This window comes from Chionomys nivalis, chromosome 7 (assembly GCF_950005125.1).
Source record: "Chionomys nivalis chromosome 7, mChiNiv1.1, whole genome shotgun sequence".
Classification (NCBI taxonomy): domain Eukaryota; kingdom Metazoa; phylum Chordata; class Mammalia; order Rodentia; family Cricetidae; genus Chionomys; species Chionomys nivalis.
This window is the reverse complement of record NC_080092.1, coordinates 85,598,063-85,616,626: the sequence shown is the minus strand read 5'-3', so window position 1 is coordinate 85,616,626 and position 18,564 is coordinate 85,598,063. Positions and strand designations below refer to the sequence as shown.

At 41.5% G+C, this 18,564-nt stretch overlaps 3 protein-coding genes across 3 annotated transcripts in view; 1 reads left to right on the top strand and 2 right to left on the bottom strand.

The window, feature by feature from the left end:
* Efcab3 (EF-hand calcium binding domain 3) overlaps positions 1-4,500 on the bottom strand; it is a 42,190-nt gene extending 37,690 nt beyond the window's left edge. Inside the window, exons 1-3 of the mRNA XM_057773339.1 lie at positions 4,418-4,500; positions 3,616-3,669; positions 1,588-1,692 (exon numbers count right to left, since the gene is read on the bottom strand). Of these exons, the coding sequence (XP_057629322.1) occupies positions 1,588-1,692; positions 3,616-3,658 (148 nt within the window). The 5' untranslated portion in view covers positions 3,659-3,669; positions 4,418-4,500. The remainder of the gene's footprint in view (positions 1-1,587; positions 1,693-3,615; positions 3,670-4,417) is intronic.
* Positions 4,501-10,092: 5,592 nt separating this feature from the next.
* LOC130876763 (histone H3.3A) lies at positions 10,093-11,100 on the top strand. Its single transcript, XM_057773349.1, has one exon. It carries the CDS (start codon positions 10,179-10,181, stop codon positions 10,587-10,589), a length of 411 nt encoding a protein of 136 aa, XP_057629332.1. The 5' UTR covers positions 10,093-10,178; the 3' UTR covers positions 10,590-11,100.
* Positions 11,101-11,180: 80 nt separating this feature from the next.
* Positions 11,181-18,564, bottom strand: part of LOC130877087 (EF-hand calcium-binding domain-containing protein 13-like) — a 30,935-nt gene continuing 23,551 nt past the window's right edge. Inside the window, exons 14-17 of the mRNA XM_057773993.1 lie at positions 16,817-16,921; positions 15,457-15,510; positions 13,633-13,737; positions 11,181-11,305 (exon numbers count right to left, since the gene is read on the bottom strand). Coding sequence (XP_057629976.1) covers positions 11,181-11,305; positions 13,633-13,737; positions 15,457-15,510; positions 16,817-16,921 — 389 coding nt within the window. The remainder of the gene's footprint in view (positions 11,306-13,632; positions 13,738-15,456; positions 15,511-16,816; positions 16,922-18,564) is intronic.

Genomic DNA, 18,564 nt, shown 5'->3' with positions numbered 1-18,564 from the left:
TATCTTGGAACACAGACAGTTTATACTGTGAAATGAATAATTATAGTATCTTCTTTTTTTCTTTACTTTAGAGACCACCAGAAACATCTCAGCTGAGAAATGACTTAGCATAGTTATGTATAAGGAGAATATGACCTTAACAGATTTTCATTTTGTCGGTCACTCAGCAAATACAGAGTACCTTCCTTGTGCTGGGTACTTTGTGAGGATTTGTGGGTGTTAAAGGAAGCATCCTCAAGGAAGAGGATGAGTTCCTAGTGTACAATCTAGTGAGGAAGACAAACAATGAACATACAAACAAAAGGGATAATTTTCACTATCAAAAATGAAACAGGCCGGGCGGTGGTGGCGCACGCCTTTAATCCCAGCACTCGGGAGGCAGAGGCAGGCGGATCTCTGTGAGTTCAAGACCAGCCTGGTCTACAGAGCTAGTTCCAGGACAGGCTCCAAAGCCACAGAGAAACCCTGTCTCGAAAAACCAAAAAAAAAAAAAAAAAAAAAAAAAAAGAAAAAAGAAAAAAAAAAAAGAAACAGGACCCTGGAATAAAAATTTATGGAAGCTAGGAATGCTTTAGGCAAGGAGGGCAGGAAAGGCTCTCTGCGGAGAGTCCGTTGGGTTTGGACTGCATGATGCTTTTTCCTAATTAATAGTGTCGCACTCCAGCTCAGAGCTCTGCTTCCATCTGCATCATTTCAGGGAAGCAGGCAGATTTTTATCTCATTGCATATGGGTCTGCATGTGTATACAGGTTTTGATTGTGTGTGATGTGTCTCTGTGTGGATATGTACACATGAGCAGGTGTTCACAGACATCAGAGGTGTTTGGTGCCCTCGGAGTTGGGATTCTGGACAGTCGTGAGCTGCCCTTCATAGGTGCTGGGAATCAAACTCGGATCCCCCACAAGAGCAGCAGGCATTAACTGCTCACCCCCTTCTCCAGCCACTGAACTATTTCCCTGTTTAACTTGCTCCACACAGCCTTTGTTGTTGCTCTGTCAGAGCTCTGCTTACAGAGAAGTCAGGGAGCAGGAGGGCAGGATGGCTATCAGGGGTTCTTGGCTTGGTGTTCATGTACTGATAGAATTTAGGGATTTCTTGAACTTGAATGAGAAAAAAATATATACGTATTTCCACTACCTACTAACTGAAACTTAGCATTTGATTGTTACTTTGCGCAGAAAACCACAAAGAACAGAAATCTGTAACTTTGTCACTAATGTAAGTCACCCAGGGCTCATGCCAGCGTTACTGTTGCAAATATGTTGAAATGTTGTTTATGCCCATCTCTATCCTAAAGTGACAACAATTTGACCTGCTTTAAAAAGTATTAACCAATTTGTAATTTGAATGTTTTGATAAACTGTATTTTAGTATAACTTGTTTCTTTGTAATCCCCTGCTTCTTTTTGTTTACTTAGAAGGGTACTGTTATAGCAGATGTAGAAACAGGTCATGGCACAGTAAGGTCAAAACCCCTGATCTATATGAAGACCCTGAAATGGCCAAGAGGAGGAACAGGAGCAGAGAATCAGTGTTCACTGAAGGGCTGTATTTCTCTGACGAACAGGGTGATGTCTGCAATACTCACCCTCAGATGGTAGCTGGGCCATTAGCTCTTCAAGTTCCTCATCTTTGATCTTAATTCCCAGGTTTTCCAAGAAAGATTCCACTTTTTTTATTTTGATCCGTGTCCCTTAAGAAAGAAGGGTATGGGATGAGATTGCGGGAATTGATTCTTATGGGTGAAAAAAACTGATCGTGCTCACCCATCAAAAAACTCCTACGGGGAAGTTAAACACTAGAGCCCAAGGAAACTGTTACTGTATACATGTCCAAGAGTCAGATACACCTGCTCACAGTAGAAAAAGCAGGGAAACAAGCGTTCATTTTTTTTTTTTTTTTTTTTTTTTTTTTTTTTTAGTGTGAGTGCTGGGAATCAAACAGGCACTGCCTGACATTTTACAAACTTTACGAATATTAAAAAATGGCCAGGCGGTGGTGGCACACGCCTTTAATCCCAGCACTCGGGAGGCAGAGGCAGGTGGATCTCTGTGAGTTCAAGGCTAGCCTGGTCTACAAGAGCTAGTTCCAGGACAGGAACCAAAAGCTACGGAGAAACTCTGTCTCGAAAATCAAAAAAAAAAAAAAAAAAAGAATATTAAAAAATGAAAATATAGTTATATAAATTCCTCTATCCTTTTTCTCCTTACAACCCTTTCCATATTTCCCTCTCAAATTCATTGTCATTTATTCTTTAACTATTTTTACATATATATGAATAAATATATAAATACAAACTACTGAGTTCATTTAGTATTGTACACACACACAGAGTTTTGAAGGACTGACCACTTGGTATTGGGTAACTAGTTAGGGGACTCATTCCTAGGAAAGACAAAGTCTCTTCCAGTAGTCATTAATTATATGTAGCTTTTCACCTCAGGTTAGGACCCCATCAGATTTCCCTCAACCACACTGGCATGTCAATTAGATTGATTTATTTTAGGTATATGAGAATTTTTCCTGCTTGTATTTATGTACACCATGTGCATGCGTAGTGCCCACAGAGGTCAGAGGAGGACATCGGATCCCCTGAAACTGGAGGTAAGGATGGTTGTGACCAACATGTGGGTGCTGGGAACTGAACCTAGGTCCTCTGCAAGGGCAGCAAGTGCTCTTTAGTCTCTGATCCGTGTCTCCAGTCCCATCTTTACTTCCCAAGTAGTTATTTTTCTTGTGAAGTGGTCACTTCTAAAGTTGGAGAATTTTCTGGTAGTTTTTCTTTTTCTTTCAGAATTGAATCTGGGACTTGTATATGCTAGGCAAGCACTCTACCACTAAATTATATCCCCATCATGTCCTTAAAAACTTTTTTTTTTTCAGATAGAGTAAGGCTAAGTTGTACAGGATGGCTTCAAACTTGAAATCGTCCTATTTCAGCCTCTGGTGGTATTTTAAAGTATAGTCTCCTAATTAAAAGAAAAAGAGCACCCGGGTGTGGCAGGGTGTGCTTGTACCCCGTTAATTGTCTGACATAAGAGGATTGTTGCAAATGGAGGCCAGCCTGGACTACAAAACGAATTTCAGGCCAGCCCCGGCTACAGAATAAGGTCCTATCTCCCAAAAACAAAAAGAAAAAACAAACAACAACACACATAAAATTAAAAGGACAGTGGTTTGCATAGTGTATATAAAATAGAAACAGGATGTTCCCTTTCAACTGATCCAGGGGTCTCCAGTCTCCCTGAGTAATCAACAGAGGAGAAGGCCAGTCTAATGTCTTAGGGTTGAAACCTAACCAGAAAACTGGTAGGATTTTCTACAGCGGTAGGATACTTAACTCACGTCTCTCAAAGTTAAAGCATTCGAACATGAGAAACAAGTTACAAGTCATGTTGATGGATCAATAAATTGGCAGGAAGCAAAGCTGGGCCATTTGAAGAGCTAATACTATACATGAACTTTACTCCCCTTGATACAGGGACTTCCTACATAGTACACGCAGGATTTGAATCACAATCCTCCTGCCTCAGCTTCCCAAGGAGGATTATAGGCATGCGCCACTACACCCCGCCAAGGACTTATTACTTGCTTGTCCACCCTGCGTCTCACTGACCTTTGAGATTCTTTACACAATTGAGCAGTCGTTTCTTATACATCTTCCCACCATCTGGAAGGTAAGAGAGCATTCAGAATATAACAGGGTATAGTTATAGGATAACTACATAATAGAGTAAATTGCTGGGAAGACTGACAAAGACAGCACAAACGCAAGACGACATTCTTGATTCTAGGAAAATTCCTCAACTAACCCTCTGATCTGTTTGGAGGTTTACTTTTACCATAATGTAAGAATGAACCCAGATATGAAGACGTGAGTTATAAGTATATATGTTGGTTGAATTAAAAAGTCTTAACTTCCTCTTTCTCCCTTTTCCTTTCTCTTATTTTCCTCTTCGTTTTGGAAACTGTGGATGTTTTGTGCACTACATGTGTGTAGAGCCTGCAGAGTCCAGAAGGGGGCGTCAGATCCACTGGGATTGGAGAGTCCAGAAGGGGGCATCAGATCCACTGGGATTGGAATTACGGATGAGTTTGAACTGTTTTGTGGGTACTGAAACCAAACCCTGGTCCTCTGCAAGAGCAACAAGTGCTCAGAATCACTGAGCCATCTCTCCACTCCTCTTCTTGGTCATGATTTAGAGTTGGCAATGTGCCCAGGGCAGCAGGAACATTTAAGTTTGGTGGTAGAGGTTTGTGGGAGATATTGTCAGCCTTCTAGAACAGGCAACAAGACTTTCCCTACCATCAGTATTGTGTTTTGTTAAAGGGTTTTCCTGGAGAGCAATGTGTAATTCCAGATGAGCTCACCCTCTACACCCCTAACCCAAGTCTGAAGGAGTGACCTCGGTACGCACCATAAACTGCCAGGAATCTCTGCAGATCCTTGTATGCTTTGTCGGAGAGCACCAGCCCCACTTTCCTCAGCTCATGCTTTAGATTATCGACTCCAACCTTCTTCCCTTTAGAAAGATGCGGATTGTTAACAGGTAAGAATTTTAGCAATGAATGAACGACTTTATTTACTTATTGTGCGTATGGCTATGCAAGTACTTCTGCACACGTGTGTGTGGAGGCCAGAGGTCAGCCTTTGATCCTCAGGAGGTGTCCACCTTTATTTATTTATTTATTTATTTATTTATTTGTTTGTTTGTTTGTTTGTTTGTTTGTTTATTTTGAGATGGGTTTCTCATTGGGAGGTGGGGCTTGCTGAGTAGGCGATGCTGACTGTCAGTGACTCCAGGGATTTGCCTGGCTCTGCATTCTTAGCACTTGGATTATAAGTTGATGCCACCATGTCCAGTTTTTTTCTGTGGGTTCTGGGATTAACTCTTAGGTCCCCCTGTAAATTTTCTCTGGACTAAGCTATGCCCCAAGCTTGGATGGTTTTAGATCATGGAAAAATTATTTAAATTACTTATGTGGCATAGTTCTGTTATAGGAATGACATCTCAAGGGAAGTCATTAAGCTACATAAGTTCAAGGGGCATGCGAATGTGTCGTTTATTAAGAAGGAGAACTTATCCTTTAATTCAAGAGAAGGGAAAGTTCACATTCCAGATACAAATCAAAACCCACCTTGAGACTGAATAGTACTCCTTTATGTTTTGGTTGTTTAGACAGCAGGTCTAATTTCCAAGTAATGTTTCCCGAATCACCCCCCACGAGAGAGAGAGAGAGAGAGAGAGAGAGAGAGATCCTATACACACAAAGCCCAAATCAAATATAAGATTGTGAAACAAATATTCAACTCTTAATTTTGTAGAAGAGTTAATTTAGCATGTCAGTAGTAGCCTCAAGAGAAAACTAATGCTTGAAGACAGTATTTTTTCTATAAAATCTTAAGGCCTTAGTTAATAATGAATGCCTTTTAACTAGAACTACTTACCAGTAAAAGTTTTTGCTTCATTTATTAACACATTTAAATCAACCATTTCATTTTCTGTAAGAAAAGACAATCCGGTTGGAAAAATTACAATGCATACTTGTTGTAAAGAGCTGGATTCAGCCATCTTTCATGATTTCCATTGTTAACTATTTTAGCTGAAGAAGAAGCAAAAAAGGAGAAGCTGGGCCTTTAAGACATCAGCCATCACTGTACACCATTCTGAGCTAGGCTGCCATTCTGTCCCTCTAGACACTGGCTCTGGGTCTGAATTACAGAACAGACCCATGAAGACCCTGGGCTCACCTCTCATTTCCTTCCTGATGGATAACACTGGTTTTGCCTCTTTGATATTCCTGTCTAGCAGAATTGATCTTATAAAAGCATTAACGAACTATTTCATTAGAAGTAGGTCTATACATTTAGGCCAGTAATCCCAGCATTCAGGAGGACGGCCATGCACTTAAAGCATGTGGGCTACAGCATCGGACAAAACAAAGAGAAATAGGTAAACATGCGAAGGAAGAGATGAAGTAGGGGTGAAGCGTGCTTGTTAACTGGCTGCATAGAGTACATGAACACAGCCAAATGTTTCGTAAACTTTCTGAAGAGACTGCCTTTGTTTTCTCTTTCTCCTTTCTTTCTTTCTTTCTTTCTTTCTTTCTTTCTTTCTTTCTTTCTTTCTTTCTTTCTTTCCTTTCTTTTTTCCTTTCTTTTTAAATGCTTATAAGGCCTTACACAGAAGCCCTGGTGACAGTGGTGGTGTGGGAGGTCCTTCTGTATGTGTGTTGTTTTTATTGGTTAGTGAATAAAGAACTGCTTTGAGCCTATGGCAAAGAAGAATGGAACTAGGCGGTGAAAGCTAGGCTGTATGCTGGGAGAAAGAAGGGCGGTGTCAGAGAGTCTCCACGGAGCTGCTGCCAGAGTCAGACTGCCAAAACTTTGCCAGTAAGCCACTGCCATGTGGCGATACACAGATTAATAGAAATGGTTTAAATTAATATAAGAGTTAGCCAATAAGAAGCTAGAGCTCATGGGCCAAGCAGTGATTTAATAAATACAGTTTCTGTGTGATTATTTCGGGTCTAAGCTAGCTGGGCGGCCGGAACCAACAAGCAGCATTTCCTCCAACACAGTGGTGTGTGAAATACTCACCATCCAAAGGCAGATGATTCATCAGGTCCTCACAGTCTTCCTTCTCAAGTTCAAATTCTGCAGCCTTCAAAATGAGTGGCAGCTTAGAGTAGTGGACTTTTTTCCCTTAAGAAATAAGGAGAGGGAAGTCAATGCAAGGGATTCCCTGAGTGGAAGATGGCAGCTTTAAGGATATTGAGAGTGGGGTTCCATGGTTCATAGCACATTCTGTTCTCCCAGAAGACTGCAGTTTGGTTCCCAGCACACACATCATGCAGCTCACAGTCACTTGTAACTCCAGTTCCAGGGGAGGTGACTCTCTTCTGGACTCTATGGGCTCCTGCACACATGTGCATATACCCACATACACGGCACATAATTAAAAAAAATAAATCCTTAAAAAAGGCTATGGATCTTAAAGACCATGGATTCAACCCCAGGGGGACAGTGAGATGCTGGCTGTTTTACAACCCAGATTGATCACCATTGGAGCTGGGGAGAGAAAAGGATCCTCACTAAGGTCCAACTCTCAGTTGACGTGATCACAGCTGAAGATGAACTGTAATAGAGAGAACCTTGTAACTGAAAGATCCTCAGGTCTGCTACAGTGACACAGGATTAACAACGCCTTCCTCAGCTACGGCAAACCACAAGAGGGATGCCATGCTGTAAGCCGCAGGCGAGTTCTGAGGCTGGAGTCAGAATCAGCAAACTCGCGGGATCATGGAACAGCAAGACTCCAGTCAGTGAGACCTTTAAACAAAGTAAATGCGAAGGCAGGAACTGCAGGTCTCGTTCTCGGGACTCGTACCTTTCATGGGCACCACACTGCTCAGTAATCTTTTCTTATAGATGGTTCCATCCTCTGTAAGACACGGTGAGACACAGGAAAGGGATGAGAAACTGTAATATTTTCTCTCTCTGCCTTGTACAAGCGAGGAGAGCAGTTTACCACTAAGCTACATCTCTGGCCATGAACATATGACTTACCTAGAAATCTGTTTCACCCTCAAATAACAGCAGAAGGACTGCTCTCAACGTGCTAAGTCTGGAACTTTAGTTGGCACACACGGCAACTGGTAAGGTGTGTTCTACACACATTTTTCTCTTTGGTTTTCTTCTTGTTTTCTTTTATTATTGCACTATCAACCCCCCTTTTTCTGCCCATGAGGCAGACCTATATGTTTAACCAAATGGCAGGCCATATAAAAGGATAATATTAAAAATAGTTACCTGCCAGGGATGTTACCACATGCCTCCTCTCAGCATTTGAGAAGCTGAGACAGGAGAATTACAATTTGAGGCAAGCTTGGGCTACATAGTGAGTTCAAGGCCAGTCTGAGCTATGTAATAAGTCTCTCTCAAAAAAAGTTGTCAATTTGAGCAGTAATAAAAACAAATATTTTAAATTACTTGCTAGATTAACTCCATAAGTGAAGGTGAAGGAAAAATGGGACAGATAGTATTTATTGACACAACATATCCTCATGGGCTCTATCTGTCCCCAGAGAGCTCCAGACTGTGGACCCTCCACGTCTGGCACGTGTCTGATGCGCTCTCCAGTAGAGGACATCTACCTCTCCTTGCTATCCCTCTCCCCACAGCCAAAGTGCTAGGACAGCTGCTGGGTGGTAGAGGGCTGGCTTAGCACTCTGAAGATCACCAGTGATACCAAAGGGAAGGAGGGAGGCAGGGAAGACAAGAAGGCAGGGCTTAAGGGAGGGAAGGAGAAGGCAATTTTCAGATTGTTCCTTGGAAGAACAATGAGGCGAGTAGGGGAGGTGGCAGACACAGGGAAGGGGCAGCCTTAGGAGCCTTAGGTGCATGAGGTGAGAATTCAGAGGGGGGAAATGGCAGACAGTAAATAGGCAGTCTTAGGTGCAAGCGGAATTCAGATGAGGGAGGTGGCAAACCCAGGGAATGGGCAGTCTAATGTACCTGTGGCGAGAATTCAATGGGTACTGAGCCTTGGCTGCTCAGGACGCTGCTACTCCCTCCAGGGGGCACTAGTACCCAGCCAATGTGCAAGCTTGCCCTCCTTTGGGGGACAACTGGGATAGAAACAACGGGGCAGGAAAGAAGGGCTCTGTTGAGGTTCTTGGAAATGGGCGGGATGCAGAGGTAAAAGGTCAGCCTCTAGGTCTCCTCACTCCCCACCCCATGAGCCTTACAGGTGATCCGGAGGCAGAACTTTTGAGAGTCTTGCGGGTTATCCACTGACAGAGGGGTACTGTCTGCACAGGCGAGTGATGCTGAAGGGACCCTGCTCACAGGAATTTATTTTTTAGTTGCATTGTGGGGAGAGGGGAGGTTTCCCAGGGGACAGACAGACGTGAGGTACATTGTGGGAGTTAGGGGCGGGGCTACAGAAATTACCCAGGGCTCACTGGCTGAATATAAGGGAGAAGTTTCTCACTGTCAAATTAAAACACAAACAAGACAAGGGCTTCTTATTCATGGCCATTCTCACCCAGGATGCCCCACAGTACCCCATTCATCTCTCTGAACCCCAGCGGCATGCTAAGTACTCACTAGCGATGGGCAGAGATTTTAACAGCTTCAACTCTTCTCTTTCAGTGAGTGCAATTCCCATGCTTCCCAGAAAGTTTCTTATGTCTTTGGCGTCAACTTTTTCTCCTTTAAGTAAATGGGAATTATTTCAGGTTAAGAGATAATAATTTTAAGTTAAGACCAATATAATGAAATCCAGCATTCCCTTTAACAGCAAGGCAAGCCAGTACAGGATGTGAGCCGACGTGACTAATTTGGAGTTATCTGAAAGTGTGTTTTAAGTCAGGTAAGAGGACAGCACTTGTCTCCTGTGCTGGGGTCAGTGCAGCATGGAGCAGCCCTGTGTAACAGCCGGTGATGGCGGCAGCACGACCACTTGAATTCTCTCCAAAATTCCCTCTGGAACTTCATCTTCAGTATAGTGCAACCAGAGCAGGAGGTCACGGTGCTCTTCCTGCATGGGACTGTGGCGCTATCAAGGGGCCTCAGGAGCAGGAGGCCCTTTGTTTTCCCTTTCCATCCTCCACAGTGTGAGGACACAGTGTCCAAGGCACTGCCTAAAGCAGGAAGTGGCCCAAAACTCAGCAGATGCTGGGTAGGCATGCGTGTTGGTGTTGGATTTTCCAGTCCCCACAGTGATGAAAAACAAACATAAATTTATAAATTATAATTACTCAGACCATGGTATTTTGTTATATAAGCATGAGAACATTAAGAACAGATGGCATAGGACTTACATAATTGTACTTGTATGCAAAATCTCTCATTTCTACTTAATGGCCCGAATTATGGTACTGGCTGTTCATACTGATCATATTCCTGATGCAAAAATTTTGCATTCAAATTCATTATGGTAATCTATATTTTGTTTCTTCTAACACCAGTGAAATGAATACTGTACTGGTACACATGTTGAAGTTAATATCTCTCTCTGAGGGGGGGTCTATGCTTCTAAATTTCTAATGTTCAAAACTGTTGTCAAAGAGACAAAATTAGGCGCCGCCGCCGCTCTCTAACGCCAGCGCCGCCTCTCGCTTGCCGAGCTCCAGCCGAAGGAGAAGGGGGGTAAGTAAGGAGGTGCCCATACCATGGCTCGTACAAAGCAGACTGCCCGTAAATCCACCGGTGGTAAAGCACCCAGGAAACAACTGGCTACAAAAGCCGCTCGCAAGAGTGCTCCCTCTACTGGAGGGGTGAAGAAACCTCATCGTTACAGGCCTGGTACTGTGGCACTCCGTGAAATCAGACGCTATCAGAAATCCACTGAACTTCTGATCCGCAAACTCCCCTTCCAGCGTCTGGTGCGAGAAATTGCTCAGGACTTCAAAACAGATCTGCGCTTCCAGAGTGCAGCTATTGGTGCTTTGCAGGAGGCAAGTGAGGCCTATCTGGTTGGCCTTTTTGAAGATACCAACCTGTGTGCTATCCATGCCAAACGTGTAACAATTATGCCAAAAGATATCCAGCTAGCACGCCGCATACGCGGAGAACGTGCTTAAGAGTCCACTATGAGGGGAAACATTTCATTCTCAAAAAAATTTTTTTCCTCTTCTTCCTGTTATCAGTAGTTCTGAATGTTAGATATTTTTTCCATGGGGTCAAAAGGTACCTAAGTATATGATTGCGAGTGGAAAAATAGGGGACAGAAATCAGGTATTGGCAGTTTTTCCATTTTCATTTGTGTGTGAATTTTTAATATAAATGCAAGATGTAAAGCATTAATGCAAGCAAAATGTTTCAGTGAACACATTTCAACAGTTCAACTTTATAACAATTATAAATAAACCTGTTAAAATTTTCTGGACAATGCCAGCATTTGGATTTTTTTTAAAATAAGTAAATTTCTTATTGACGGCAACTAAATGGTGTTTGTAGCATTTTTATCATACAGTAGATACCATCATTCACTATACTTTTCTAACTGAGTTGTCCTACATGCAAGTACATGTTTTTAATGTTGTCTGTCTTCTGTGCTGTTCCTGTAAGTTTGCTATTAAAATACATTAAACTATAAAAAAAAAAAGAGACAAAATTATCTCTGCTTGGGTAAGAAGCCGAGTGATGTCAGTGAGCACTGGAGGGCAGACGCTCTAAAGAAAGGCAGTTCCCACCCAGAGCAGGGTCTCAGGCTCCAGGGACTGCATCTTACATGAACTCTCACCTGTGAAAGACTTTGCTGCATCCATCAGCACATCCAGATCTACCTTTTCATGTTCTGCAAGAAAATTCAAAATTTAGATTCCAAGATTAAGACAGATTTTTTTTTAAAAAAAATCATATAAAGTCCTTGCTTTTGTTCAGAATTTTTATTTTATTGGCTTTTTGAGACAGGGTTTTTCTGTGTAACAGCTCTGGCTGTCCTAGAACTCTCTTTGCCAACCAGGCTGGCCTTGAACTCACAGAGATCTGCCTGCCTCTGCTGGAATTAAAGGTGTGTGCCACCACACTGGCTCAGAATTTTTATCTTTTAAACCAACGAAAACATAATAGAGAAAAGACTCAAGCTGTGCGTGTCCATTCAGTGACTACTCTTTCTCTTTTCTGCCTCACTGCATTCTGGGGGAGGGGTTTTGCTGGTGTCAGCAGAACCGGTCCTCTCATGCTGTGTGGATGACACGGAGAAAGAGCGCTTCTCAAAGAGTGGTCCACCCGCCTCCCGAGTCTCCTACACCCTGGACTTTTCCCACAGCATCTCCGTTTGCACTGGCGACTGGGAAAACTACTTCCATCTTTGAAATAAGGACATCTGAAGGCACTAGCCGTCATTCTGTCCTGCACTATGTGTGCTTGCAGTAAGATGTCAGTTTCACTTAAGAATGGCCTTAACAAGGTTTTTGTATTTTTTGTGTGTGCGTGCATGCGTGTGTGTGTGTGTGTGTGTGTATGTAGCCAGAGTTCAACCTTGGGTGTCATTCCTCAGGAGTCCTCTACCATATTTTTTGAGACAAGGTCTCTCACTGAGACCTGGGACCAAATATGTCAGGATTGCTGGCCAGCAGGTCTCTTTTCCACTTCCTCCATGCTTACAAGTGTGTGCGTGATGTCCAGCTTTTTATGTGGGTTCTGAGATTGAATTCCGATCCTCATACTTTACAGAATGAGCCATCCCCTCAGCCATAAATCTGATTTGAAAAAATATTGAATGTTATGAAGCCATGCATGGGTAAAAATGAAAGGCTCAGGCAGACTACTACACTTTGCTGTAACCAAGTATATAGAAGGTAGCTACATTTTAAGAAGCTACTTGCTCAGTTTTGAGAGAAAGTATGGAAAGGCTATCAGACGCTTCTCCTGCCAATGATTTGCATGCGTATGAAGTCAGGTTATCTTTATAGATTTTTACCAAAACTAAATTAGTCCAACAAGGGCCGGGGCTGCAACTCAGTGGCTGAGTGCATACCTACCATGTGTGAGGCCCTATGTTCAATCCCCAGTATTACTTCAAACCAGAATAAAATAAAACAACCAAAATATTCCAGCAGATTGCAAGAGAAAGCATATATGGGCATCTAGTTATGCATTAAAATGATTAATAAAAATGTTAAGACAATTGTTCTCTGGGAAAATATTTCCATAAGATGTATTTTATCAAGTAATAAATTTATTGTTTTTTTTTTTTTAAATATGAGTCAGGCTTTGTGGCACACACTTGTAACCCCCCAGCACTGAGGACTGAGGCGGGAGAATCAGGAATTTGAAGCCAGCCTGGGGCTTCATAGAAATTTCCTCATCAGGCTATGCAATGAGACCTGGTCTCAAAAGATAGCAACAATAAGTTTAAAGAATTAATAGACAAACATTATTAAAATGTGTTTCAGTTTTAACACAATAAATATTGATAACTATTAATTTACAAAACAGCATAAAGGAGTTCTGAGTCAAAAAAGAGCCCCTAGTGAGGCACTGACATCTTTGCTGGTTGGTTTAAAAGTTTTTTTTGTTTTTTTTTTTTTTTTTTTTTTTTTGGTTTTTCGAGACAGGGTTTCTCTGTGGTTTTGGAGCCTGTCCTGGAACTAGCTCTGTAGACCAGGCTGGTCTCGAACTCACAGAGATCTGCCTGCCTCTGCCTCCCGAGTGCTGGGATTAAAGGCGTGCGCCACCACCACCCGGCTGGTTTAAAAGTTTTTAGATACATTTCTTAAAGGTTTAATAGCATTAATAATCAGGAAATGCATTTTCAATTTTTTTTTAAAATAGGGCCTCATCACGTAGTTCTTGCTAACCCAGATCTCATTATGGAGACCATTATAAAACACACAGAGATCCTCCTGAGTGCTGTGTCACTATGGCCCGCACATTTTCAACTGCGGAACAGTATTTTTCCCCTTTGTTTTGTACCATTGCCCCCTCCCCTCTGAAGTCTCCACATTCTGCATAGTGTTCCAATTAACCCGTCTCCTGCATTTGCCACCCGCATGGTTCTGCAGGAAAAGCCTGAAATCCAATCTGTCCTCAGTTTTTCTTTTCATCTTGTTTCTTTCCTTGCTGCTCTCAGGCTTGACAGGACAGGGTCTCTGGGATAAAGAAGTTGAGAGCGCTCACCAGTCACTGGCAGGTGAGCCTGCAGGTCCTTCAGTTCTTTCGCTTCCAGCTTGAAACCAGTGTTATGAAGAACACTTTTCACATCATGCACATTAACTCTCCCTCCTTAAAGAAAACAAACAGTAAAGTTGTTACAAAATGAAAAATTTGAACCGTTAACTCCTACCCAGAAGTGACAGCACAAAGGTGCTAATCAAGTCACATGGCAGGCAGGAACAGGAGTCCATAATTACACTTCTGAGAGAAGCACGTGAGCGAGAGCAGCGCACTTAGGCAGTTCTGGTGAGCTAGGCGAAGAGAATAATAGAATTCTGGGTAAAGAAATAAGGTTTGAGACTTACTACAGTAACAAAAAATAGCCTTTCAAAGATACTTTTTCATAAAAGGAAAACTACAACTAATGAGAAAGAATTATTTAAAACTACTGGCATGGTTTTTATTGATGCAATCTGAAATCTGACTTATTTATGAAGTGTCAATATGTATGTATACATTGTATGTGTAATATACGTATAATAATATAATATATTGCATTTTAGATGAGTTAAAAATTAAATGTTAAAAAACTGAAACCACAGGAAAATAAGGGGAAGCCAGAAAAGAAGTGGTTGAGTACACAAAATGAAAAATACCCATATATCAAAGTTGATCATAGTTCCCAAGGGCTGAAGGACTATGGGTATGTGAGTCACTGCTAAGGGTGGGCAGAGCTGCGTTTCGGGGTGATAAAGTGTTGTCTGACTGATTGTGGTGATATTGCACAACTCTGTTAGTCTACTAAAGTTTTAAACTTTAAGTGGATGAACTAGAGAGCATGTGAGCTGTCTCCCCCTTTCATTTCAATACAGTATATGAAAATAAAATGCAAATAATCAACCAGGAAAACATTCACTATGTATATGACAATGTGCTTATAGTTGATATAGAAAGGGGTCATTTTAATTATTAGCAATACATGTTTATATTACAGTAGGATAATGGACAAATGGCCCCGATAAGAAACTCAAAATTTGGAAGCAATAATGATGTATGTCTATTTTAGGGTTTCTATTGCTATGATGAAACACCATGACCAAAAGCAAGCTGGGGAGGAGAGGGTTTATTCGATTTACACCTCCCCATCACTGTTCATCACTGAAGGAAGTCAGGGAGGGACTCAAGCAGGGCAGGAGCTGATGGAGAAGCCATGGATCAGTGCTGCTTACTGGCTTGCTCCCCATGGCTTGCTCAACCTGTTTTCTTATAGAACTCAGGACCACCAGCCCAGGGATGGCCCCTCCCACAGTGGGCTGGGCTCTCCTCATCAGTCATTAATTGAGAACATGCCCTACAGGCTTGCCCCCAGTGATCTTAGGGAGGCGGTTCCTTAACTGAGGTCCCTTCTTTCAGATGATTTCAGTTTGTGTCAAGTTGACATAAAACCAGTCAGCACAGTATAATAACCTTTCATTTTTCAGGATAAGAAAAAATAAAAATAACATTTTAATTTTTAATAATGAATGAAAATATTCATTTTCATTGAATCAAATTAGCAAGAATCTAAAACTCTGAAAATGATATCTGAGTACTAAATGTAAAATGAACAAAATACCAAGTAAGAGTTGAATTAAAAATAGACCTGTACAAGAAAAAAGTAGTGTAACAATGTATGTAAGTGTAGTAACAATGCACGAGTCCATTTTTCCTATATATTATTTTATATTCCAGATGATTCTTGAATACCTAGTAGGCAGCAAACAATTACTGAATGAAACTCATAGTTTTGTTATTTTATACTTTAAGGAAAGTCTCAAATTTTATTGTTCTTGTCTTTTTCTCACTCACCTTTGAATGACTTCACACCAGACAGCAATTCTTTCTTAAACAGAGTTTTGTCGGCTGTAGGATAAAACACAATGGTGTTTTTGAAGGATGATAAAGTCTACGTTCATACATACAGAAAGGAAAGACTTAGACACATCACATTTCATTCTCAATGAGATGAGAGGTTAGACTCCAGCTCTGGGAGAAGCCTCAGCACAGGGGACTGAATCCATAGGGGCTGAGTACAAAAGCAGTTAGCTGTACCTAGGTGCACTGAAGCACAAAACTTTTTTTCTTTTTAAATGTGGCTTCATCTTTTTCTTTTACCTATCATTCGGTTATTTCATTTTCTTTCTGATTCATAAGTCTTTTATGTCTCCCAAAGGAACAACAAGAACAGGTCTTAAGATAGGACTTCTGCCTTAGGGGACCTTTTCCTAAACCTAATTAAAATGAGCACAGGAGCTTTAGAAGTGTTAGCTGGAAGCTTGGCTAGGGTCCTGCCTGTAATCTCAACAGCCATAGGAATTCAGAGTTCCAGATCAATTCTGGCTACATAGTGAAAGACTTTGAAAAAAAAGGCTGTTTTCTCTCACATGTAGAATCTATTTTAAAATATATGTGCACACACATATTTATATATCATACACACATGAGGTATGAAAGCAGAAGGGAATTACTTGGGAGAAAAAAGGGGGTCAGAGAGAACGGGGAAAATGGGATGAGGAGGGCACTGAGAAGGCAAATATAAGCAAGGTAGCATATATATACATGAAAATGTCATGATGAAATGCAGGATCATATATTCCAACCAAAATAAGTAATAAGGTATTAAAAAATAGGAGAAACGCTTAGGTAGGGTTGGGTCTTTTTTGCCAGGAACTCACGTGTACACCAGGATGGCTTTGAACTTGCAGTGATCATCCTACCTCTACCTCTGAAGAACTGGCTCAGCAGGTCAATGAACTTGCCCCCACCCAGGACAAACACCGTGGAAGAGAACCCATCCCACACTAGCTGCCCTTTGACTTCCACGTGTGTACGTGAGCACATGCTTGCCCACATGTGCACACAGACACAACAAAACGTAAAACGAGCAAAGAAGTTCAGGTTTTACATGTCTAGTACAGAATTGGGTCTTTTTACAAAAAAATAAATATTTAAACTAATGTGGAATATTTCAAATATTAAAATTAATATGAAACCTTCAAAAATAACAAATTTTAAAACAATCTGACATTCTTTTTGACAGCCGGAACCTGGGGCAATGGAAACAGTCCCCATTTCTTCTGTGTTTCGGGATAGAGTGTGCAGATATTGGTCAATGCTTGTTGAAGGAGCACATTTTTACGTGTCATTGTTAGGTATGGGTAAAGCTTACTAGAGACGGGCAGAGTTTTGAGCAGCTTTCTGTTTTCTTTATTTGTCATTTCTATCCCCATGTTCTCCAGAATACTTTTGATGTCTTTTGCATGAATCTTTTCTCCTTTAGGAAAAAGAAAACAGCTATAGGTGAGACTATAGAATTATGTATTTTATAACATTATATAAATAAAATGTGTACATATAACACACATGAGAGACGCATCCTTGTTGACTTTACAGGAAAGAGCAAGTGACCCAGGGAGGGTGTGTCAGCCCTTCAGGGTCAAGAAGGGGAGGAAGGATGGGGCGGTGGTGGGCGGCAGCACGTGCGGATCTCTGTGAGTTCGAGGCCAGCCTGCTCTACAAAGTGAGTTCCAGGACAGCCAGGGCTACACAGAGAAACCTTGCCTCAAAAAACTAACCAAAACAAAAAGATGGGGAGGAAGAGTTTTTCAGTTAGCTGGGTGTGGTAGCACACGCCAGAAATCCTAGTACTTGGGAGGCTTTGGCAGGAGGATGGGAAGTCTGGTCAATGTGGGATATGTGTGTGTAGATATTTGTGTATATCTACATATATATATTGTCTCCAAACAAACATATATACATACAATAAAAAAAAAAACACAAGAAATTTTAACAAGTAAAAGGGGACTCTTTTGAAGACTACACTGTTATATAACAAGTACAACAGGGATCATATAACTTCTCAGTAGTTTAGTAATGTTTGTCATGATTAATATAAGATGGGAGAGGCCTTGCCCTCTCTGAGGAATGGATTTGGTGGGGGGAACGGAAGGAGGGGAGGGAAAGGAAACTGGGATTGGCATGTAAAATAAAAAAAGATTGTTTTCAAAAATAAAATAAAAGTAAGAAGAAAAAAAATTCAGCCTTTAAAATAACAACTCTATTCGTTTTTAAAAAAAATTGTATTTTAAATAAGATTTAAGAAAATGTAATTTTTAAATTATGTGTGTGGTTTGTGCACCCGAGTCCAAAGACGAAAGAGCCTGCAGAGGCCACCTGATCCCCTGGAGCTGGAGTTGCTGTGGCTGTGATCAGCCTGGCTGGGTGTTGGGAGCCAAACTCAGGTCCTCTGCAAGAGCACAGGCACCGTCAGCTGCCGCGCCCTCTCTCAGCTGTCACAAGTTCTCTTCCTAGCTTCCTCTTGCTTGTTTGTTTGTTTTATACGCTTTTCCTCTAGCCTCTCTACTGCCTTCACTGTCTTCTTCTTCTGTCTCTGTTATATCATGGTTGTAAAATGACAACATAAAAGAGTTTATAGTATACAATTACGTTAAGTTTGAATGGACAAGAATCGTATCTCCCCCAAATACAAATTTCAAATTTTTATGTTAGCGTACAAAGTAATAGGAATCATTACAGCATTTCCTCCTCCCCCCCTTTCCTCCTCCATTTCCCCTTCCCTTATCTTCCTTTCTTTCTAAGTAGCCCAAGCTGGCTTTAAACTTGCTGTATAGTGGATGACCTTGAGCCCCGCATCTTCCCAAGTGCTGGGATTTCAGGCCTGTGTCTCCTTCAGTCCCCTAAAGTCTTTAATGTGGAGGACTTTCGCCTCCTTGGTTAGGTTTGTTCCTTTGCATTAATCTATATATTTAAAAGCTGTCATAAATGAGCTCCCTCCACACCCCGGTTTCTTTCTTGGCAAGTTTGTTATTAGTATATGGAAAGGCTACTTATTTTGTCTGCTGATTTTGTATTATACTACCTTACTGAAAATGTCTTATCAGCTCCAAGGGCTTCTGG

What these genes read in the sequence shown, in the direction of transcription:
- LOC130876763 (XM_057773349.1), top strand. Translation starts at nt 10,179, where the DNA reads ATGGCTCGTACAAAGCAGACTGCCCGTAAATCCACCGGTGGTAAAGCA.